The 25,540-nt window shown below is 41.2% G+C and overlaps 1 protein-coding gene across 2 annotated transcripts in view; it reads right to left on the bottom strand.

Moving 5' to 3' along the window:
* The window catches only part of ZNF609 (zinc finger protein 609), a 215,766-nt gene that overhangs the window by 35,807 nt on the left and 154,419 nt on the right, over positions 1-25,540 (bottom strand). For both annotated transcript variants that reach the window (XM_080807840.1, XM_080807841.1), the window contains one exon: positions 20,113-20,338. In XM_080807840.1, coding sequence (XP_080663966.1) covers positions 20,113-20,338 — 226 coding nt within the window. The remainder of the gene's footprint in view (positions 1-20,112; positions 20,339-25,540) is intronic.

Here is a 25,540-nt window from a genome sequence, read left to right as displayed (position 1 = left end):
ATCAGTGGGCCTTCAGCTCAGGTCATGATCTCGGGGGTCCTGGGATGGAGTCCCGAGTCCGGCTCTCTGCTCAGCGGGGAGCCTGCTTCCCCCTCTCTCTCTCTGCCTGCCTCTCTACGTATTTGTGATCTCTGTATGTCAAATAAATAAGTAAAATCTAAAAAAAAAAAAGATTTTATTTATTTAAGAGATAAAGCAAGATAGAGAGCACGAGCAGGGAGGAGAGGCAGAGGGAGAGGGAGAAGCAGACTCCCAGCTGAACAGGGAGCCCGATGTGGGACTCAATTCCAGGACCCTGGGATTACGACCTGAGCCAAAGGCAGACGCTTAAACAACTGAGCCACCCAGGCGTCCCATCAGCTTAATAACTTTTACAACAAAAACGAAGTTACCCACTGGATCAAGAACTCAACTTTGCTCACCATTTGTAGATGACATATCAGATCGTTTGCACAGGTGGGCCTAACAAGAGCCTGTTGGTACCAAACCATTTCATATGTTCTATGCAATTTACAACTGACTCCTAAGACTTACGTCTCAAGGCAGAAGCCATGGTAAAGGGATTTATTCCTGGGTGTGCAAACATTAGTTCTATCATCTGTTATTTTTAAAAGACCCTTTTTTATTTTTCTCTTATAAAGATTTTATTTATTTGATGGGGGGGGTAGAAAGAACACAAGCAGGGGGAGCAGGATAGGGAGAAGCAGGCTCCCTGCTGAGCACGGGACCCCAACACGGAGTTTGATCCTAGGACCCCAGGATCATAACCTGAGCCACAGGCAGACACTTAACTGACTGAGCCACCTAGGTACCCCTAAAAGACTCTTTTATCCTTTTCTTCCCCCCCTTTTAAAAAGCTTTTATATATTTATTTGACAGGGAGAAGAGACAGCAAGAGAGGGAACACAAGCGGGGGCAGTGGGAGAGGGAGAAGCAGGCTTCCCGCCGAGCAGGGAGCCCAATGCGGGTCTCGATCCCAGGACCCTGGGATCATGACCTGAGCCAAAGGCAGGAAGGCAGAGTATTAACGACTGAGCCACTGAGGAACCCCTCTCCTTCTTTTTTTAAAAAAGCTTGTCACCTTAAAAAAGATTCCCTTGGGGGCGCCTGGGTGGCTCAGTGGGTTAGAGCCTCTGCCTTCGGCTCAGGACATGATCCCAGGGTCCTGGGATCGAGCCCCGCATCGGGCTCTCTGCTCGGCAGGGAACCTGCTTCCTCCTCTCTCTCTTCCTGCCTCTCTGACTACTTGTGATCTCTCTGTCTCTGTCAAATAAATAAATAAAATCTTAAAAAAAAAAAAAAAAGATTCCCTTGGAAGCTGTATTTCCTTAGTGTGGTTAGAGAAACAAAAAGAGCTAAGCTAATGGCCAATGCTAATGGGAGTGGTTAACAAGAAACATTAACGGTTGTTGCTAACACTCTTTACACTGATGCCCAAGTGTGGTACAATGTAGTCCTGTTCTCTGGAAATTAAATATGCCTTCAGTTGTGCTCTTCTCTTTGCTTACCTGGTAAAGCCCTCTTTATTACTCCCCACACTTCTTATATGGGCCAAAGCTCTTTTTAGCCACCACTAAATGATTAAGGGCCTGTTAAGAGGGCTTTGCATAGGTTTAATTTATTTCTAAATGAGAATGACAGGCATGTTTGTCAACTGGTATTGGGAATGGGGGCAAGAAGGAGGAGGATGCATCTGCAACAAATGTCCTAACTCCCAGTCAGTACTAACTTCAGGTTTTCTAGTTCTCTATAGAGATAGGTGTGGAGCAGAAGTCAGTCAGTCACAGTTTTTGGAAAGATATAAGTATAGCGGCATCTTGGGCTAGAGCAGTACACCAGAGGAAAATGGAAGGACTGAGAGGAGAGTTACAAAAGGATATGCTTATGAAGAAGGCTGGTTTGAAACTACAACATCAGTGGAAACCGTAAGTGGTGGAACATAGGAATCGTTTTCGTTTACTTCTCACAGCTGATCTCTGGTGTACTGTCTAATGTTTAATCTCGTCCTGTGATTAGAGATTAGGCAAATTTTGAGCACTGTTTATTCCAGGACTAAAGTTCAAACCAGAGATGTAGGAAAAGGGTGAATATAATTAGAAATTCATGCAAGGAAGTCATTTTAAGAAATGAAAAGACTAAGGAAAATTAGGGCCATCTGTAACTCATCTATTACCTAAGATTTTTTCCCTAAATCAGCTGCATTCTGAAAACTATCCCTTTTTATGGGTTCACCAGTAGTAATATCAGGAACTTTGATTAAGAGTGCCATATTTTAAAACTCTGGTCCCAAATTTGTCTACAGCAGTGAAAATTATTGGAGAGAATGCTTTACTATGCTATAAATTTTTATGTCCTACCAAATCTCAAGCAGGCAGAACCTCAGATCAGCTTAACAGCAATATCTCCAGGTGTTGTTGTTGTTGTTTGTTTTTTAAATCTCACTTATCTTGGCAATCCATTCATCTGCAAGTCAGGGATCTGACTGTAGGGAAGGATCAAATCATGTACGAGTCTTCCAAAACCAGAAACCCAAAGGCCGAAGTGTGGTTATTATTCCCTTGGAGAACATACTTCCAAAGAGGATCTATATTTCCTAGGAGCCCTTTATTAATACTCTGAAGTATAAATCTCTGAGGTTATATAAAGCAATTTGGAATAAAGTCTTCAGCCAAAATGTTTGAAGTTCATAGAACAGTGGTTCCCCAACTTGGTGCACATGGGATACAACCCCAGATGATTAAAAATACTGACACCTAGGGGCACCTGGGTGGCTCAGTAGGTTAAGTTCCTGCCTTCAGCTTAGGTCATGATCTCAGGGTCCTGAGATCAAGCCCCAAATGGGGCTGTCAGCTCGGCAGGGAGCCTGCTTCCCCCTCTCTCTCTGCCTGCCTCTCTACCTACTTGTGATCTCTCTCTCTGTCAAATAAATAAATAAAATCTTAAAAAAAAAAAATACTGACACCTGGGTGCCTGGGTGGCTCAGTCAGTTAAGTGTCTGCCTTCAGCTCAGGTCATGACCACAGGATCCTGGGATCAAGCCCCACATCGGGCTCCCTGTTTAGCAGAGAGTCTGCTTCTCCCTCTCCCACTCCACCTGCTTGGACTCTATCTCTCCGTCATTTATTTATTTATTTATTTAATTTTATATAAATAAATAAAATCTTTAAAAAAAATACTGACACCTGGTTCCCACCTGCATACACTATGATTTAATTTAACTGGGCAAGAGCTGGGCACCAGGTCTTTAAATCCCTGCCCCCACATTCTAATGTGCAGCAAAATCTGGGAACCACTGTTGTAGAAAATGGTGTCTTCAATTTCTTCTGCCTTCAGTTCTGGGACTGACAGGAAACAAAAATCTTAAGCCCTTATTTCTGGGATCTTTTGGGGCTGAATGAGCCAAGAAAGCACAAGGTAACACCCACCATCCTGGAACCATTTTTACATGACCATGGTATTTTCTCTCCACAGAATTTCAGGCAAAAGTATAGTAGAAGGCCAGCTGAAACCATTGTCAAGCAAGCACCAATTTGGGGAGTTGGTTAGGTAGATCTGTTATTGCTAAAGGACAAACACTCAGAGAACTGGTATAGGGTAGAGATATAAGGCCAAAGTGGGACATCTATCAAATGTAGGCCACTCTACCCCCAGACTATGGGGACAGGGAGGCTGGGGAGGAACAATAAAGATCTAATACGAACCCTCCTCCCATCTCTAAGTTCCCACACCATGGAAACTTTGTCTAAGTGCAACAAAGGCTGGCTCACCACACCCTGAAATCTCACATCCTCCCTTTCTTCTGGCTGAGGTAACCACACACTGTACCCACACTGGGAAGCAGCTCAGCAGAGGTCATCACGCCCTCCGCTGTCCAGCTGGAGTACTTGTCTGAAAGCTACTGGAAATAAGAGGGGATGGTATCATCTCAGTGTGACAGCTTTGAAGAAATACTTGCCTGAGGCTAAGATGGAATCACACTTGTCCATGGTTTTACTGCTTTATGGCCTAACAGGAAGAACCAGGATAAGAACATGGCTGGGGGCTAGTCTACATGAGGTACTTTTCCTTTCAGCCTTCTTCAGGTACAGGCTGACAGAAACAGCTAACTGCTGAAGCCTCTTTTTCTTTCTTGGTAACCTCCACTTGGCATTTTCAGGCTTTGTTAACAGAGCAGAACCAAACCACACTGTAGTTCTCAGAGCCAAAAAAGACAGGAGATAGTGATGTAGAGAGAGGAATGGTTGAGATCAGAGTGGATGATCTTCTGCCCAGAGTGGCTTTAGGAAGCAGCGTCTCTTAGGATTATAAACACTTCTGGATTTCCTTCCTCTCTCTAACTTGTGACAATAATTATTTTGAAATTTTCAATGGCTTCTGTTTTGGGTTGAATTATGTCCCCCTCAATTGGTTGAACTGAAGTTCTAACCCCTGACACCTCAGAATGTAGTCTTATTTGGAAACAAGGTCTTTACAAAGGCAATCAAGTTAAAAGGAGGTATTTAAGTGGGCTCTAATTCAATATGACTGGTGTCCAAATAAAAGGGGAAATTTGGACACACTAACAGACACACAGAGGGAAGAAGATGTGAAGGCACACAGAGAGAAGTCAGCCATGGGACTGGAGTGATGACATGTATAAGCCAAGGAATGCCAAGGATTACTGGCAAACACCAGAAGCTAGAAGAGACAAGGAAACATTCTTCCCTAAAATATCAGAGAGAGTAGTCCTGCTGCTTGATTTCTGACATCTAGCCTCCACAACTATGAGATAATAAATTTGTTCTAAACTACCCAGTTTTTGGTACTTTCCTACAGTAGCCTTAGGAAATACAGTCCCCAAAGCAGACCTGGTATTGATTAAATCAGTCAGATTTTACCTCAGTTAGGCTCAGTGAATTACTGCTGCTAGCCAAGATTACAGTCTAGGTCAGTGGCTCTCAAATGGGGGGTGGAACACAGTGGTGATGGCAGCAAATTATAATTCTTTGGGAAGCCGTTTCATAATAAATACCTAAGCTCTATACTGAGCCTGCTAATTCAGAACATTAGGAGTAAGGGATGTCAACATATCTTCTAATTAAACAAGCTCCCCAACTGATACCACAGACTTGCTCTGATCTCATGCACCACCCTGCCATCCCCAACTGAGTAACACTAGCTTAAATAAAAGGATAAAACTTTGGGTCTTACTCAAATTTATCTGTAGATCTAACGTAATCCCAATCAGAATCTCAGCAGGGTGTTTTTTGTCATAAAAATTCACAAACTGATCCTAATATTTATATGAAAATGCAAAAGGCCAATAATACCCAAGGCAATCTTGAAGTAGTACAATAAAGCTGGAGAACTTACAGTACTAGATACCAAGCCTCATAAAGCTATAGTTATTAAGACAGTGTAGTACTGGGTGCCTGGGTGGCTCAGTGGGTTAAGCCTCTGCCTTCGGCTCAGGTCATGATCTCATGATCTCAGGATGGAGTCCCGTATCGGGCTCTCTGCTCAGCGGGGAGCCTGCTTCCTCCTCTCTCTCTCTGCGCCTGCCTCTCTGCCTACTTGAGATCTCTCTCTGTCAAATAAATGGATAAAATCTAAAAAAAAAAAAAAAAAAAGACAGTGTAGTACTGATATAAGGCTAGACAAATGGATGAGTGCAACAGAAGACAGCACCCTGAAATAAACCCACACCTATGTCACTTGACATAACAAATGTAACACTGCAGTGCGGCCGGGGTGGGGGTGGGGGTGGGGGGAAAGGATGGCCTTTTCAATAAGGTGCTGGGTCAATTAGGTAACCATATGGAAAAAGTAGAATCTTGACTCCCAACTCATACCCTAAACAAAAATCAATCTCAGATAGACTGTAAATCTATATATGAAAATTTAAAAAAAAATAAAATAAAAAATAAAATTCTCAGAAAAACACATAAAAGAATATCTTTATTACCTTGGACAAGGCAAAATTTCCTTAAACAGGACACGAAGCACTTACTATAGAAGAAAAAAAGAAAGGGGCGCCTGGGTGGCTCAGTGGGTTAAAGCCGCTGCCTTCGGCTCAGGTCATGATCCCGGCGTCCTGGGCTCGAGCCCCGCATCGGGCTCTCCGCTCAGCGGGGAGCCTGCTTCCTCCCTTCTCTCTCTGCCTGCCTCTCTGCCTACTTGTGGTCTGTCTGTCAAATAAATAAAAAATAAAATCTTAAAAAAAAAAAAAGAAGAAAAAAAGAAAAACTAGACTTTATAAAAATGAAGAACTTCCATTCATGAAAAGTTACCATTAAGAGAAAAGGCAAGATACAAAATAAGGAGACATTTATAATACATATATATCTGATAAAGAGCTCATAGAATATACAAAAAAATTCCTACACATTTGTAAGAAAAAACACAACCGAATCCAAAAGTGGTTAAAAGGTTTGAACATGCACTTCATAAAAGATTTCCAAATGGCCAATAAGCACATGAAAAGAGCTTGATTTCATGATCTTCATGGAAATGCAAATTAGTATCACACATACACCAAACACAATGGCTAAAATGAAAAAGACAAGTAAGGTCAAGTGTTGATAAGGATGCAAAGCAACCAGGATTCTAATCAGAAGTAGGAGTATAAATTGGTTTAGACACTTTGGAAAACTGGCAATATCCACTGGAGCTGACCATATGTGCACCTAAGGACTCAGGAATTCCATTCCTAAGTATATACAGAATAGGAATGTGTATATATATTCCTCAGAAGACATATACAACAATTTTTCCAGCAGTGTTTTGCATAACAGCCCCAAACTGCAAACAATCCAAATGCTCATCAACAACTGAATAGTGTTACATTCACATAATGAAATACTATAAAATAATGAGAATAAACAAAGTACCACTACGTGTAACAACATGGATAAATTTCACTGGCATAATGTTGAACAGCTAGACCTAAAAAAGTATACACTGTAATGATTTTATTTATATAATGTTCAAAATGGAGAACACTAATCTATGATGCTGGCAGTCAGAATTGATTTTTTTTTGAAGGGGTTAGCTATTGGAAGGGAAGAATGAAGGGGTTTCTGAGGTTGTGGTAATAATGCATTTCTTCATCTAGGTACTGATACCATGAAGTGGGCTCACTTTGAAAATGTGATGACCTGCATGCTTATGATTTGTGCACATATTTCTATTTCTATTATTGTTCAATAAGACCTATTAACTTAAAAACAAAAACACTTAGGTTTGTGACTCCTGTACATCAGTAGCAGGATCAGCTGGTTCTATACTAGCAAGCTAGTTCTCTACTTTGGGCAGTCTGCCCAAACTCCGCAGCAGACCAACCTAGTATCTAACACAACTGTGCTTGAGGGATGGTTGGGGAGGGTTTCCACTTTCTTCATCCATTCTTTCTCCATTTCTATGAGATTTTTTAAATAGAATGATTCTAAGGAGCAGGCTAAAAGCTGAAAAGCAGAGGGGAGCATGGTAAATGGGAATATGCACAGTATTTCATATACTGAATGATACAAGAAATTTTTCAAAAGATGGGCATAATCTGAGTCAAATAAGAAGGCAGGTTGTTCACTGAAACAGTTCAGGGTGAAAAAGTTACATTTGGTACTGAGTTCAGTGGGGGTAGAAAAGTATTCGATAATAGTCTTTCAGGCTTTTTAAAGACATACTAAACAGAAAATAGAGTACAGCTTGTGGGAGGGGGAACTACTCAATTCCTCACCATAGCCTTTTTGTCACAGAGCTTGTTGCTATGGAGAAGGCCATGAAGGCAGCAACTAGGGGAAATAAAGGATCTGGCAGGAGTAAGCACAGTGACAGTGGATTAAACAAAAATTCCTTGAGCAATTAGCAAGTAGCAGGGCCTATAAATGACACACTTTCCATTTTTTCCCTAACCCCTACCCTCCTAAAAGTACACGGGCTTGGTTTGCCACTATAATTTAACTCAAATACAGAGAACGCTGAATGGGCCTAACAAAGCCTAAGCCTGGCAGACAAAACATGGGCCATTTAGCAATGCTGCCTCATGCCAGGGGGAATGAGCTACCTACCCACCCCTATCCTCAGGAAATGATCTCCAGCTGCCTAAATTATAAAGTTGATGCCCTATGATTTCTTTGTTCAGTAAAGCCTGAGGGAGATAGGATAATGAAGTATCAGAAGAGGTGCAAAATAGCCTCTTGTTTCATAAAGCAGTCAGAGACAGAGAGGGAGAAGTGAGGAAGAGGGAGTTCTTACTGGTATCATTAAGAGGCAGCAGCAGCGACCTGGGAGCAAAGCTCTGCCTGAACTGGTCTGAAAACTACTGCTGTGGGAGAAAAGGCCGATTGCCAAGTTTGTTAATAGCTTCTGCCCATCATTGTTACAGCAGCTTTATCAACCAGGGCAGGGCCAGGACCTGTTTTTAGCAGTGTAAGCACTGAGACCAGAGGGTTCAACAACATCTTCCAGCAGATCTCACCACAACCAGTGATTAACAAAGACAGTTCTCTTGTCTGTCCCACACAAATGATCACAGAATTGTAAATATCACAGCTGGAAGGACCGCAGAGATATGCAGTCCAACCTCCCAATTTTACAAATGAGGACAGTATGACCCGGACCAGTTAAACAACCTTATCCCTTTTACCTCTTGGAATCATAAGCCAAAGCTAAATTAACTGGGGCTAGTGATCAGTCCCAGTTTATACCAGACTGTATTTATTGCCTTGCTATCACTTATTGGGTTTCATAGATAAGTATTAGGAACTAAATTATTTGTTAAAGGATGACATTAATAACAAAATAGGTCTGTCTCTGAACCCATCTTAAAGTAACAACTGAAATATCAAAAGAATCTCATTGGAAGCAACCGCTTATCTGCCAAGTCTACAGTCTGGCCAACTGTACCACCCCACTGTGCTTTGCAGGGGTGAGGGAGGTCGGGGGTGACAGTGCACAAAAGGACATCTCTCTCCCCTGCTTAGTTTATTTTGCAATTCATAAAACGAAACTCAAAAAAGTCTGTAACCGAAATTCTTTAGGGCTTCAGGATTTAAGTATATGACAGTGGGCAGATAACATAATCCACAAGGGTATATAGACAAGCAACTGTCCAAAAGCATCCCCTGGGAGGGCGCCTGGGTGGCTCAGTGGGTTGGGCCGCTGCCTTCGGCTCAGGTCATGATCCCGGGGTCCTGGGATCGAGTCCCGCATCGGGCTCTCTGCTCAGCGGGGAGTCTGCTTCCCTCTCTCTCTCTCTGCCTGCCTCTCTGTCTACTGTGATCTCTCTCTGTCAAATAAATGAATAAAATCTTTAAAAAAAAAAAAAAAATAAAAAAAAAAATAAAAAAAAAAACAAAAGCATCCCCTGGGAATAAGCTGCTAGGTGGGAAAAATGTGCTGGCTGATGTTTTGGGTGGGGGAGGGGTGGGAGAAAGTAAGTATCGATTTCCCTAATGTTTCCTTTGTGTGACTGCTGTTGCCATGTGGTGGTCTGTTGCTATGAAGATTTGTGGTGCCAGACAATGGCTGCTAGACTCTTTATGACTGTGCTATTGGTGGAGCTGTTTCTGCGGGAGTCAGGCTAGTAAGCAACTAGCTAAGCAGTGGACAAAGCTTGGTCACTGTGTACCATCTCTTTCTCAAGGTAAGTGCTGCCTGAGGCAAGACTGAAGGTGAAGGACTGTAAATTATAGCCAAGATAAAAGAAAAACCAGAAGCTGAGAACCAGTGTAACTTTCCAGTATAAATATATAAAATTAGGTACTTCACAGTTCAAACACATACTTTCCTACATCAGAATCACACAGAATATACCAAGGGTAACTACCAAGGTTATCAGTTCCATGAAAGATGATGAATGGACAGCCCCTTCTTTTTAGCATGAAGGATAAAGATCCGCAGCTGGGATGAGGAAAAAGAACTACTGAGGCAGGTTCTCAGTGGAGCTACCACAGGCAAACTAGCTTCCTGCTAAGCAAAACCACTGCCTATTACTCTGATAATGAGAAAACTGTAACCCACAGACCAAAGCACAAGGCTCAACCACTGAGTTTGAAGCAGGGCCAAATGTTCTCCCAGGTAACGGGGGCCACAGTCATAGAAGTCACCCTGGGTCTGTGCAGATGTCAGCTACTTACCCACCCTCTTCATCCTCCCACATACTTACCCTTCTTTCTATCTTACAGTGTATATTTGCACTTTTAGAGTATATATAATGTAAAGCTCTTCTAGCCCCTATGCTGCCCAATACAGTAAACCACTAGCGACATGTGACCATTTAAATTTAATAACCCTCAGGGTGCCTGGGTGGCTCAGTCATTAAGCGTCTGCCTTCGACTCAGGTCATGATCCCAGGGTCCTGGGATGGAGCCCCAAATCGGGCTCCCTGCTCAGGAGAAAGCCTGCTTCGGTTCTCCCTCTCCCATTCCCCCTGCCTGTGTTCCCTCTCTCTCTGTGTCTCTGTCAAATAAATAAAAATCTTTAAAACAAACAAATTTAATAATCCTCAGTATCATGTGCCACATTTTAGGGTGCTCAGTATCACATGTGACTAGACTACCACTTTGAACAGCATTTTCCCAACGAAAACGTTGTACTAAACAGTGCAGATCTAGTCCAGACCCCCATAAATTAGAAATCTAAGGCCAGGATAAGTTAAGAAACTTACCCAAGATGATACAACCTAGCTAATGGTACAATCTGCTCTGGAATCCAACTCTCTTGACACTAGTTCAATATCTGTTCTGTACTATTATGCCTTTAAGACACTGTTAGTCCTTGAAACAATTACTTTCAAACAGTTCCTGACACTCTTAGCTGTTGAATAAAAATGTGGAGATGGGGATGCATAGACTTTTTATGTCTGCTTGTGCATATACATGACAAACCTTTAATGGATATAAAAATTGAAACTGGGCGTCCTGGGTGGCTCAGAGGGTTAAGCATTTGCCTTTGGCTCAGTTCATGATCCTGGGGTCCTGGGATCGAGTCCCACATCAGGCTCCCTGCTCCTTGGGGAGACTGTTTCTCCCTATGCCTCTGCCTCTCTCTCTGTCTCTCATGAATAAATAAATAAATAAAATCTCAAAAAAAAAAAAAAAAATTGAAACACCCTCCCCCCCCCAAATCTTTAAGCTACAATTTAGCTTTGGAAGATAGACCAAACTTATCATACAGCTTTTCATGACATACAACGGAGTTGTACCTGCTTCAGCTTCAAAAACATGGTTTTACAGCCCTGTAACTTCTGTCTTTCTGATATTTTTTGGTATTTCTGATATTCTGGAGTGGAGTGGAGTGATATTCTTGGAGTGGGAAAGTGAACCCAGATAAATGATACAGAAACTTTTTCTAGCAACAGAATCCCCTTCAAATATAGTTTCACAAAAAAGCCTAACATATAAATCACCCCTAAGTATAACTATTCTGGGTTGCATCTGGTGGGGTAGCAGAAGTAGAGCCTGGGGTCTGCCCACTCAGCACCCCATATTCCTCTTATGACTGCTTCTCCATGCTCAAGTTCCTCAGAATATAACTTCAAACCATTTCCTTTGAAAATACCTAAGGTTCTATCTCTGATTTTTGAAACTTCCAAAGATTGGTGGTAGAAGACATAAGAAAGAAAGGTAGGAAAGGAAGGAAAAGGAGAAAAGAAGGAAGAGGAAGGGAGTGGGAGGAAAGAGGAGGGGAGGAGAGGAAAAAGGTAGAAGGAAGGGAGAAAAGAAGGAAAGAAGGGAGGGAGGGAGGAGGGAAGGAAGAGGGAAGGAAGTAAGGATTACAAAATCCCTCATTATTTTTATTCAATATATATCAAATGAACCCAAGAGAAGTTACCAAAAAATTAGATTTTTACGTACATACCTGAAATACAAAAGCACAAGGCACAAACAATTTTATTAATCAAATATTTACTGGTTATTTTACTTTTTGTGAAAAGACTGAACTAGTTCTTGGGGGAAATAAAATGATATATAAAATGCAATTCCTGACTTCAGCTATCTTATAGTCTAATAAAGGAGAAAAACATACAGGAATCTCAGGTGGAAATTAATAAGGACTGCTTATATTTATGTTACTGTGCTCCTAAAGGGCAGGAGAAAGACAGTGGAATAGAAAAAAATGTTTTAAGTAATGGTTGAAGACTCTCAAAATTTGAAAAAAGAAAATTACAGATTCAAGAAGTTAAGTAAGTAAACCCCAAACAGGATAAACACAAAAGAAATCCACATCAGACACATCACACATCATAATCAAAATGAAAAACTTTGAAAGGAAATAGAGGAAAGTGATGCATTACTTATAGAGGAACAATGACTTAAGTGACTGTATATTTCTTAGGAACAATGAAAGCTGTACAAAGAAATAGAGAAATTTTAAATTATAAGAAGAAACGTAAACCTAGATGTCTATATCCAGAAAAAATATCTTTTTTTTTTTTTTAAGATTTTATTTATTCATTTGACAGACAGAGATCACAAGTAGGCAGAGAGGCAGGTGGAGGTGGGGGTGGGGGGGGGGAAGCAGGCTCCCTGCTGAGCAGAGAGCCTGATTCGGGACTGGATCCCAGGACCCTGAGATCATGACCTGACCTGAAGGCAGAGGCTTTAACCCACTGAGCCACACAGGTGCCCTCAGAAAAAATAGCTCTTAGAATTAAGGTGAAATACAGACATTCTTAGAGAATTAATAGCTAATTAACCTGCTCCAAAAGAACTAGATTCTTTAGACAAAAGGAAAATAATAGACAACTGGAACACCAGGAATGAAGAAAGAGCCACAGAAATGTTAAGTATATGGGTAAATATAATAAACCATTTTCTTGAGTCTTTAAAGTATGTAACACACAACTGAAAGGGAAAAATTTTTAAAGACTGTCTGATGGGGGTTTCAATGTATTAGATATAATACATAAGACCAGGAGTTTACAAACTTTTTAGTAAAAGACCAGACAGTGAGTATTTTTGACTTTGCAGGCCATATCATCTCTTTTATAATACTCTGCCACTCTAGTGCATAGTGGCTGAAAATACATGAAGTGTGCCTTGGTTCCAATTAAACTTTATGTATGGACAATAAAATCTGGATTTCATATAAACTTCAGATCTCATTCTTATTTTAATTTTACCTGTTTTTGGCAATGAGCATAAGACAATTACAACATAAAGAACAGAAGGTAACAGTGGTAAGATTTCTACATTACACTTGAGGTGGCAAAAAAACCACAAATTTTAAGTAGACTGTGGAAAGTTGAATACACATATTGTAATCCCCAAAGTAACTACTAAAAAACTATTAAAAAAAAAAGTTGAAGAATAGAGGTGCCTGGGTGGCTCAGTGGGTTAAGTGTCCGACTCAGTCTCAGCTCGGTGTTGATCTCAGGGTCGTGAGTTCAAGGCCAACCCTGGCCTCCATGCTGGGTGTGGAGCCTACTTAAAAAAAAAAAAAAAAGTAGGGGTGCCTGGGTGGCTCAGTGGGTTAGGCCTCTACCTTCGGCTCGGGTCATGGTCCCAGAGTCCTGGGATCGAGCCCCGCATCGGGCTCTCTGCTCAGGAGGGAGCCTGCTTCCTCCCCTCTCTCTGCCTGCCTCTCTGCCCTACTTGTGATCTCTCTCTCTCTCTCTCTGTCAAAAAAACAAAAACAAAAACAAAAACAAAGTAAAGAAGTAAGAGTCAGAAATAATTCTAGGGAGGTCTGAGCCTAGAAAACAGGTAGGATGGTAATATAGGTAATGAAAGTAGGTATAATAAAGAGAAATAGAGAAGAGGGAAAGAGAAGCAAAATTTCAGGAGAAAGATTATTCTTTTTTAGACATTCTGAATTTAAGAAATCAGCTTCTGGTGATATGTGAAATGGGATTAGGCAAAAGGTCAAGTCTAGAGATAACGATATGGGGATTGTTCATACAAGGGAGACAGCTGAAGCCATGAATATAAAAGACTGCACTTATTAAAAGAAAGCTACTGAACCAATGACTTCTGGTGGGAGTTATGACATATGAAGGTTATGCAAAGAAGAATGGCAGAGAAGGCTGCTTCCCATTCTGTCTTAATATGACTCTATTTTGTGTGGGTAAATAATGTATCCAGTTAAAACACAGTATTTCTTTGTCTCCTTTGCAGAAGGGGTAGCCAATGAGATGTAGGCATAAGTCTTAGATCTGGCTTCTGGAAAAATTTGTTAAAGATAAACAGATTAGGTGGGAAGCCAAAGCTACTTTACTCCTTCATTTTCTTTCTTTTTAAAAATCTTAAAAATAGGATTTTATTTATTTGACAGAGAGATCTCACAAGTAGGCCGAGAGGCAGACCGAGAGAGAGGGGCAAGCAGGCTCCCCGCTGAGCAGACAGCCCCATGTGGGGCTTGATCCCAGGACCCAGAGATCATAACCTGAGCCAAAGAAAGAGGCTTAACCCACTGAACCACCCAGGTGCCCCTCTTCTCCTTCATTTTCAAGCCTGGAAAGTAAATGTGATGTCTAGAGCTACATTAGCAATTTTACAATGAAGAAGTAACTTTAAGGAGCCTAGAACACTGATTACATCAGAAGTCATCATACTAGCCCTGGACTTCCTACCTTCAGAATTTTCTTCTATTAAATCACTATTACTTCATCTTCCGTTCCTTGTAGCCAAATCCCATTCTTAAGTCAATGTTTCCTCAACTTTCTCCACTATGGCATACACAGGATGTAAAAAAAATATATTGTGGATAAGGCTATTTGTCTGGGGGAAAGGGGTGGGACACAAGTTGCCACAGGCCCTCCCTAAAGGCCAACAGAACAGAACTGACCAATATTTCAGCATCCTAAAAGCCTTCTGGAACTTCTGACTTAATCAATACAAGAGGGACTGACACAAAATAAAGAGAATAACCAGTCAAAAAAAGAAATGAGATTTTATTAAAATTTTTTATTTTTTTATAAACATATAATGTATTTTTATCCCCAGGGGTACAGGTCTGTGAATCGCCAGGTTTACACACTTCACAGCACTCACCATAGCACATACCCTCCCCAATGTCCATAACCCCAACCCCCTCTCCTGACCCGCCTCCCCCCAGCAACCCTCAGTTTGTTTTGTGAGATTAAGAGTCACTCATGGTTTGTCTCCCTCCCGATCCCAAGAAATGAGATTTTTGAGAGGTATGATAATGACGAGAAAAGAGTTTCAAGAATAGAGAAACAGTAGAGCTTCTAAAAGTCTAGGGTGGGGCACCTGGGTGGCTCAGTGGGTTAAGCCTCTGCCTTCAGCTCGGGTCGTGATCTCAGGGTCCTGGGATGGAGTCCCGCATCGGGCTCTCTGCTTGGCGAGGAGCCTGCTTCCTTCTCCTCCTCCTCTCTCTCTGCCTACTTGTGATCTCTCTCTGTCAAATAAATAAATAAAATCTTAAAAAAAAATAAAAGTCTAGGGTGGACTGAGAAAAGACCTTGGAAAAAAACAGATGATCATTGGTACGAGATGATTTCAGTCAAATGGTGGCAGAAGAAATTTGATGGCAAGATGGTATACGATACTGAGTAGGTGAAAAGAGACTGTTAAGAGCAATAGCAAGTACTGAAAAAAAGAAGAGAAGTTCAAAAGGGTCGCAAAGATGAGGGAAAAACTTTCACTCTAAGTAACTATTGCAGGGGGAGTTTAAATAGAAGGGGAAATAATGAAGATGAAGAAAAGTAAATAAAATTCATGGTATAAAGTCTTAAAGAATCTTCAGAATAAGGAGAAAAAAGAAATAATAGGACATAAAAATACATTTTAATAAAGAAGAGGGAAGCGGGAGGGTTTAGGCAAGTGTCTTTGATTCTAGTTGCTTAAGAGCATGAAGAGAGAATGAACTGTGCTAATGAATCTTGAGAACGAGGTAAGTATTGGGAAAGGTGAATGCAACAGGATTGTTAAAGCAGTACTGCGCTAAAGGTGAATGAAGGGATAGCTAAGCAGTACTGCGAGCTCAGCTTCCACCACCCAGCAAATACCTGCACCAAAAGCAACTGGGTTTTGTGAATTCTTCCACTTGTCAGACTAGGATCAGGAGTTGAAAAATGTGGGTGATCTTCTGAATGGGAGTCTGGCAAGACGAGTAGTTTCATTTTTCTGAGAAAACAACTCTATATGACAAGTATATAGTGAAATTTCATCATTGGTATTAATACTTTAAGATGCCATAGTCAACTAGTATACGGCTCTCCTATTCTTCACTCCGGTGCTCTTTCCACTATACCACAAATTCTTCCAGAAAGCACATTTGATAAAGTAATGCTACACTTAGTGTGGCTGCTTAAAAAGGAAAACCTACAACATCTCCTGGAATTCTTTTTTTTTTTTTAAACATTTTTTAAAAAAATTTGACAGACAGAGATCACAAGTAGGCAGAGAGGCAGGCAGAGAGAGAGGGGGAAGTAGGCTCCCCGCTGAGCAGAGAGCCCGATGCGGGGCTTGATCCCAGGACCCTGGGATCATGACCTGAGCCGAAGGCAGAGGCCTTAACCCTCTGAGCCACCCAGGCGCCCCATCTCCTGGAATTCTTATTTAAAGTCAGCCTTGAGGGGCGCCTGGGTGGCTCAGTTGGTTAAAGTCAGCCTTGCCTTTCTTAAAAACATCATAGAAGCCAGGAAGCAATTTTGCCTCATTAAAGAACATGGTCTGCCTTAAGGATTATTATACATTGTTCTAGGATCCTGGGTTAAAGTAAGCCTTGTGAACTAGGAATGGATTTGGGACCTGTTATTTCGATTATTTTTTAAAAGTAGGCTCCATGCCCAGCATACAGCCCAATGTGGGGTTTGAACTCACAATCCTGAGATCAAGACCTAAGCTGAGACCAAGAGTTGGACTCTTAACCAACTGAGCCACCCAGGTACCCCTGTTATTCTGATTTGAAGTAAGGTGGGACAAAATGAAATCAGATGGAATCAGACCTCTGCATAAGTGCTAAGTCTCAAAAAAGCCAAAGAAAACATTCCAAGTTACACTTGGGTCTTAGTTGAGCCTAGTCAAGGACGATCTTTGCAGTGCTGGCTGAATTATGAATAGCCTAAAAAGAGATGGAATCTGCAGGAATTTAAAAATGTCTCCAAGGCAAGGTTTGCACTGAGAGATAGGGAAGAAAGAAGCAACACTGCAGGACAGGTAGGCAAAGAAACCAGGAAGAACTGAGCTCCTGACCCCTACACCTGTTCTCAGCAAGGTAGCTCAGTTCTACAAGGACCTCATGATCCTCCATTTCCCTCAGAGGCCAAGCATTCACAGCTTCTCTCTAAGCTCTAAGGATTTTTCCATTTGAAGATAGTAGTTTGCTGGGAAAAGAGACAGACAGAAGTACAAAGAGTCAGGTGGCAGACAAAAATCCTAGAAGGCTGAAGGATTTTTTTTCTAAAGTATCTGTATATAGTTCTTATTATTAACTTGAGGACTGACTCAGTATACCGTATCTTACAGATCTACAGAGAATGATCTTTGCAGGAAATCTCTGTCACTTGAAGATGAAAAGGAATGTAAACCAACTCTGATCCCAGTTCAGACCTTTGCCAACTGATGGTTCAGGTGAAGGCCCTCTGGGAGGGCCAGAAAGCAGAGTATAGTATCTAATTGCAGAACAGTTCTCTTTCCCTTGTGATGAATGAAAAAGAAAGAGGAGAGGTACTAAGCCCTGAAACACAATATAGTAAATGGGAGAAAATATGGTATTAAAAGTAGGAGAACTAAAAATCTTATAGATATAAATAGATGAGAGTGATCTCACTACCTGGTGACAGCAGTAATTATTCTGAGTTTCAGAGAAGGTTTAGAATTTTATAAAGTATTTGATACGGTTTCTAAGTTCAGACAATTATTATAATATACATTAGATACATGTTAACATAGATCTAGAAATGACAATGACTAGATGTAAGCATTCACTCACTCAAATATTTTTGAGGGCCTACTATAGAGGTCCAAGTGTTAAATATTAGATATTCGATGGTGAGCAGAACAGAGTCCCTGAGCTCACAGAATTCTAAAACAGTGGAAGAGGGGTGCCTGGGTGGCTCAGTGGGTTAAAGCCTCTGCCTCTGGCTCAGGTCATGATCCCAGGGTCCTGGGATCGGGTCCCGAATCCGGCTCTCTCCTCAGCAGGGAGCCTGCTCCCTCCCCCTGCCCGCCCCCACCTCTACTCCGAGGAGAGGCTGCTTCCTCCTCTCTCTCTGCCTGCCTCTCTGACTCCTTGTGATCTCTGTCTGTCAAATAAATAAATAAAATCTTAAAAAAAAAAGTGGAAGAGATAGATATTACTGGAAAAATATAATTATATAAAGTTACAAACTGATAACTACTGTGAAATAAGATGCAGGGTGCATGCAAAATGTGTAACAGGGGAACTTGGTAATAAGCTGCCAGCTACAACCACAGAGTTTTTCAGAGGAAATAATTTAAAAATTTTTTGTGTGTGTACTAACATTGCCTTGGCAGGAAGGGAGAACAGGGATCCTGGGATTAAAAAAAAAAAAAAGTAACCACTGTTCTCAGGAGAGTGAAAGGTTTAGCTTCACTTTCCTGCAAAGTTTTCATCAGGTTCACACATATGAAAAACATCTTGCCCTTGGAGAAAAGTCACCATCATAAAGATGGATAGAATAAATAGACAGGAAATTTATGTCTTCTATCTTCAATATATTGAGGTAACAGACCCCGAAGGTTGCTTGGTGTCACAGAGCTAAGGTCTGGACATGTTTGTCATTTCAACAGACATTGTGGCTTTTTAGACGTTTGGCCATAGGCAGATGACATTTTTAAAACTAGAGATACAGCCACTTGTGATTTCCAGATTGTATACTGAATACACACATTGAGAGTCAACCTCTAGGATCAACTTCTGTCTCCATTGTCTCTGCATCGGTTTTTAACACAATAGGATTTTTTTTTTTTTTTGGCATTATGGTTTTGGGCACACAATAAAACCTCATCAGCAATGTTATTCTGAAAGCTGAAGCTTTACTATATCGCTGTTTAACAATGAGAAAGCCAAAAACACAGAATTCTTAACCTATATCATCTCAATGCCTACTGCATGGTAGACTTTAAATAAATACCGAATCACAACAAAACGCTCAGAGGAACAGACTTTGATTAGAATGACCACAATGAAACGCCTGAATTTCCATGGGCAAACTGACAAGATAGCTTATGATAATTAGAGATAATGAGCTGCGCTCATCTGGGCCTCTAAACTCCAGAGTGAGGTCGCTTTGAAAGTCTGGTTACTGATGCCAAGACCTGATGGGACCCTGAGGCCCAGCCTCTCTAAACCACACATACTTTAACAAGAATTTGGATTCTTTATAAAAAGAATATATGTGCTGAAATCAAACTGCCACAGACGGTACCAAGGGATCAGAAATACTTGGTTAACTCCCTTTATACCTCTACATTTTAGGTTTATTAACTTCCAAAATAGAAGAAATTCTGTTCTCAGGGGCAAATGGAACATACAAGAAGTCTGGATGGTAGCCTCAGGCAGAAGCATCCAACAGTGAACCAATTGCTTAGTGGATGCCTGAAAACAAGACCATGTAAACATCTCCCTGTTGCCTAGGCCTATAAAATCAGTACTAAGTGACAGATGCATGAAGTGGTGTGGGTGGCTGGGCAATGAGGCAACCAGTGAGAAGGAGCTGGCTGCACCTCCAGGTGTTAAAAAAGGCCAGAGTTGCATATTCAATAAGCCAACACTAAGTCAGTTTAAGAGTGAATGTTTTCCATTTCCTTGACTCCCACAGCTGTCCTTTCATTACTTTATTCTCTTCAAGCCTGACCCAAAAGTTCATTTACCTTCAAATTCTCCCATATAAAATGATACAGAGGAGTATGGAGAATATAGACCCAGTCTGAATTACCTAGCTAACACTTATCAAATGACTGCTTAAATACGAGGGCCGATACTGTTGATTGATATGAAGGTAGATAATTAATTTTAAAAAGTGGCAATCTCGAGAAGCTGGACGATCTCACTAAGAAGTTTGCTGCGATCCTCTGGATAGGTATCACAAGCAGACTATGGCACTTGAGACTCCTAATAAATACCTGGTGTTATTTACAACGATAAGCCCGTGTTGGCAGAAGCAGGTTGAGAAGGGATGGGAAGGTCCCACATAGCACTTACCATCTTCTGTTTCCTGCCACACGATGCCCTCGAGGTTGACACTTGTCCCAGGTTCACAGGGGCCCAGGCACTCAGGCTCTGTAGCCAGAGCCACATCACATGTGTTGACCCCAACTGATCGGGTACGAACCATGATCTGCTCACAGGGGGATGAGATGTCATTACTGACCACTGGTACCAAAAGGTGCAGTGGCAGCACCGCTGGTGTAGAGACAGGAGACTCCATCTGTGAGGGAAGAAAAGTAGTAGCTGAGTTGCAGAGAGAACATTTAAAGGAAATACCTTCTCTATATTTAATCTAGTTCTACATTCTTTCCTGCCAGTGTGGAAGGCTCTAAATATAAGATTTTGGTCCTTCCTTTCAAGTTCCAGCTTGTGATACCACTACAAATCTAGTCATTTATATGAGTGCACCCTGTGGTAGGAGAAGTTTTATTTCTTATTAATGATCTTCCTCATAAACTGTGCTTAGCTAAAAGTGTACTAAAAAAATCCTGTCTCATTTAAAAACCTCTAGTGATAGAGAACCAATCCAGATTTCAACAGTATTTAGAGCACATAGATTGATGAGAAAGAAAAGACTTCTGAGGCATGTTCTACTGCCACCACTGTGTTTCCCACCAATCTATCATTTGACAAATAATACATTAATCAGGTATAAAATCCAAGAATACGGGAAGGGATAAAGAAGGGGAGAAAATATCCAGAGCCTAGAAATGTCACTTCAAGAAGACTAGAGCTTTAACTCATCTTTAGCTAGAAGGACATCTACTTAAAAGTTATAGGAGGGCTAGGAGCAACCCGATGGGTGTTTCTAACCCTTAGAGATTACAGCAGTGACTGGTTAATAAGAATGGCATTTTGGAGCATGAATCCAACATCAAATTAACTTTAAGGAACAGCAGGTGCTATTACTATCCAGAAGCCAATTCATGGCAGTGTGCAGATGAAGTTGATTACGCATACACAGACAGAAATAGGTGAACACAAGAACCAGCAACCTACCCCTAAAACTAGAACCTCTCACAAGAATGCAATCACTTAGAAACCAAAAATTCAACATATCCAGAATTAAAAGTTGTAATAAAGAGGGTAATAATCCCTTAACTCTTTAAATCCTAGCATTTATCAGACTCATGAAAATACTCTGAGTCTACAGTGCCCAAATCCTAACTGAAGAGTGTCCTGCACATGCAAAAGCACTCAGTTCACACACTGACTAATCTTCCCTGAAGATTAAGTATGATACCAATCAAAAGACCTAGAAAATGAGAGTCAAGGATTGTGATTTTCTTCTCCTTGTGAAAGACTTTTTTAAAAAGATTTATTTATTTTGAGAGAGAGCAAGCACAAATGAGTGGGGGAGGGGCAGAGGGAAAAATTCTCAAGTAGATTCCCTGCCAAGCCCAGAGCCTACATGGGGCTCTGATGCAGGACTCCATCTCACAACCCCAAGAGCATGACTAAGCAGAAACCAAGAGTCAGACACTCAACTGACTGAGACACCCAGTGCCCCACAAAAGATTTTTTTTTTTTTTAAGATTTTATTTATTTATTTGACAGAGAGAGAGATCACAAGTAGGCAGAGAGGCAGGCAGAGAGAGAGGGGGAAGCAGGGTCCCTGCTGAGCAGAGAGCCCGATACAGGGCTCGATCCCAGGACCCTGAGATCATGACCTGAGCCGAAGGCAGAGGCCCAACCCACTGAGCCACCCAGGCGCCCCCCACCACAAAAGATTTTTTAGTGCAGTTTGAATATACTCCTTCAATGGACCTACATTTAGAGAGCCACATATGCATTCATAATCCAAGCTGCTGGACAGTTCTGCAACAGAACTCTGGTTTTACTGAATGACCACTGCTGAACCTATATTCTACCTTCCTTTCTCAACATACACATTCACATATTCACACACACACACACACCCCTTCCTGGCCTAAGATACTACTCTAGAAGCTGAGATCTGGGTATAGCCTCTACTGCAGTCAGCTCTCACTTCTTGGCTTAGAAGTCACTGCTATTTGTGAATCATCACTGAGTCCACTGAATGCTAGAACACAGATTCTGATGAATTCTGGTCCCTGAGAGGCTGCCAAAACATTATCTTTATCTGCTTGTTGTCATGTACCCACCTTCCCCCCGACCCCCAACCCCATACTTCCCTAACTCCACCTCTTTCATAAAAAGAAAAGAAAGTCAAAGCCCGTATAATGAATTTTCTGCATTATGGTCAAGGCCAAAAGATATCTTTGCTTTCTTTGGATGTGCTAGATCCCCGAAAGACCTGTAAAATTTCTATGCACAGATCTGAAGGTGAAAACACAGAAAAAGTAAGCTCAAGTATCTCCTACCCCTGTATATGGCTGGAATCTGGGTCTAACCATCAAGCCCTTTCAGGAATGCTTCAAGAAGGTAGCTCATAACACTTTGGACCTCGAGAATTATAACAGAGTACACAGATCATCTTTACTCTTGGCCTCACCTCTGTTTTTCTATTTTTTTTCTCCTGGAGGAGAACTGAGACAAAAACAATTTCACAATTAGTATGTACATTTCCTTTGCTTAAGAGGTTGTTGTCTTTTCTACACCATTCTTCTACTATCAGGAAAAATTCCGACAAGGTCCTCCTTTTGGACACAGATTAGCTTGAATCTTTTAAGTCACTCCTCTGAACTTTCTGACTGCCTTGCTTGAGCATGTCCTGTTGCTAATCTGTTCCATTGCTGAGGCAGCAATCCAAAACACAGAAGGAGATAAGTCCCCAGGGAGTCACCTACACACGTGTGCCCGCACACACACACACTCTCTCTCTCTCTCAGCCATCAAGGGCAGCTGTTTTCTAGAAGTGGTTTCATTTCCTGGTAGATCATTCACTGTCTCTGGGAGACCAATGAGAAGGGAAGGAAGCTACTAAAACTGTAAATAAAGCCAAACCCCCAGTTCTGTACTGACAGATCCAAAAAACATCTAAGATTTAAGTAGGAAACACCCTTGTTGCATTCAGTTTGCCAAATTAAACCCTGCTACAGAATACATGCAGAGAAGGAACTTAGCAGAAATAATCAGTTAGAAAAACAGAATGTATTATACAAAGAGCCAATTAACATGTATATGCACCAAACTACTCTTACTGACCAGCGGTAGTAAGTAGAATTCAGAATCTCTGTTTGTGTGAGGACGACTTCATTTAGTCAGTTAATTAAAAGAGATTTTGGTGGAGGGGAGAAGTAAAGAAATCCACCTATGGGTTTGGAACACTTCAGTTCCCTACTTTGCAACAGAAATTGGAGGAGAAGTCACGGAGCAGCACAATAATGTTTAATTACAGCTCTAGCTCTGCTAATTACCATTTGGTCACATCTATAATCTACATTAAGCCACAGTGCATAATAAGCAGCTCTGTGATATTCATCTAATAACCTAGGTGGCTTCATGGGATTTCATAGTCTACTATTCACTGGAACAAACACAGCTTCATTTCCCACTCTCCAGGAGAGGATAAAAATCAGAAGAGGACTTATTTTGCCACCTTTCCCATATACCTAGGACACAAGAGAAGGAATCGTCAGGAGACTGGAGCCAGCAGGGAAAACTGAGTAACAGGAACATAAAAAGTTAAGGTCATTAAATACCTTATAGCTATAAAAACAATAAAACCCAGGCCAATTCTTGGTCTCTAAAATGCTAGAGTGCCACAGCGGGGCTCGTGGGACTCACTGAATGGGGAGATTAACAACAAAACAAAAGAAAAACCTAAAAAGAGACAAGAGAATTTAAAGATGGAAATATCTTAAATTTCCCCAGTTCGTGTCCTTTATCTTTTAATGATACTTCTTTTCAATTCACCTTTAGATATTACTCTTAATAGCACCTATTAGAGATCTAAGTGCTGATAGGCAGGTGATGCAGAAATGAGGACTGGAGAGAATAAAGAAAGGCCAGAGCCATTAATCTCCCCTCAAGAAGTAATATACACTGACTTCAGCTGCCTCCCACATGAGAGGAACTGATGGAAGAAAAATTTAAGGCTGCAACATAATTTCGGGGGTAGAAAATGCAGCAAAGAAATATTGGGGACAGATATTTCCCTCTCCTCTTCACAAATATGAGTCTGATACCTTCATCTTCATAGTCAAAAGGCAGAGAGGAAGATGGCTCTACTGATACCTTCAGTAACTCTAAGAAACTCCCTTTATCCAAGAATGAGAGATAACTGGAGATAATGGTTAGGTAAACGTTCAGATTTATACAGAATTATTGGACAAGATTATATAGAACGTAGAATGTCATCAAGTATTCTAAATACTATATTCTCTTTCTTTGATAATTCCAAAGGTCCTTCAAGATTTTACAGTGACTCAGCTTCAGCAATACTAACAATAATATAGATTCCTGATTCATGGATAAACATGAAAGTACTCCCCTATAAAACTTGATTGTCTGTAAAATTTTTATTGTAGTTTTGTTTTTGAGAAAGAAAGCAAATGTGGGGGATGGGGAGAGGGAGAGAGAGAATCTTGAGCAGGCTCCACACCCAGCACAGAGCCCAATGTGGGGCTTGATCTCACAACCCTGAGATCATGATCAAGGGAAATCCAAAGTCCAATGTTTAACCAACTGAGCCACCCAGGCGCCCCTATGGTGGCTTATTAAAAAGAATAACTGGGGACGCCTGGGTGGCTCAGTTGGTTAAGCGGCTGCCTTCGGCTCAGGTCATGATCCCAGCGTCCTGGGATCGAGTCCCACATCAGGCTCCTTGCTCGGCGGGGAGCCTGCTTCTCCGTCTGCCTCTGCCTACCACTCTCTGCCTGTGCTCGCTCGCTTGCTCTCTCTAACAAATAAATAAATTTAAAAAAAATTAAAAAAAAATAACTGGTATTTATTTAAAATTCCATTTACCAATTTTATTATTTTTTTTAGAGAGAGAGAGTATTGAGGGGAGGAGGGGAGGGACAGAGGGAGAGAATCCCAAGCAGAATTCATGCTGAGCGGGGCGGGGGGCTGGGAGGGTGCTGGCAGGGGAGTGGGGGGCTCTGGAACCCATGACTGCAAGATCATGATCTGAGACAAAATCAAGAGTCAGATCAACTGCTGAGCCACCCAGGCATTCCCCATTTATCAATTATGTTAATTGTCTCTAAAATTAAAATACAGGAAAAAATCTTCAATTATTTGAACTGCCTCCTGTTGATTGAGATTTTGAGATAAAATAAACTTATTGTATTTTTAAAATAATTACAGATTATCTTTGCTTATCCTGGAAGATCAGTAATTCCTTGTTTGCAAGAGCCTGGCCAGTAAGAAATCACAGTAACTGAGGATGGAAGAAGAAATCTGAATTCCTCCTTTCCACAAAGCTCTTAACAGAATACAATAGAATATTCCAAGTAAATCACAAAACAATACAACATTTAAGTATTAGTGAAGG

This window comes from Martes martes (genome assembly GCF_963455335.1).
Source record: "Martes martes genome assembly, chromosome: 7".
In the NCBI taxonomy this organism is placed as follows: domain Eukaryota; kingdom Metazoa; phylum Chordata; class Mammalia; order Carnivora; family Mustelidae; genus Martes; species Martes martes.
The sequence above is the reverse complement of the archived record's forward strand: the minus strand, read 5'-3'. Positions and strand labels throughout refer to the sequence as shown.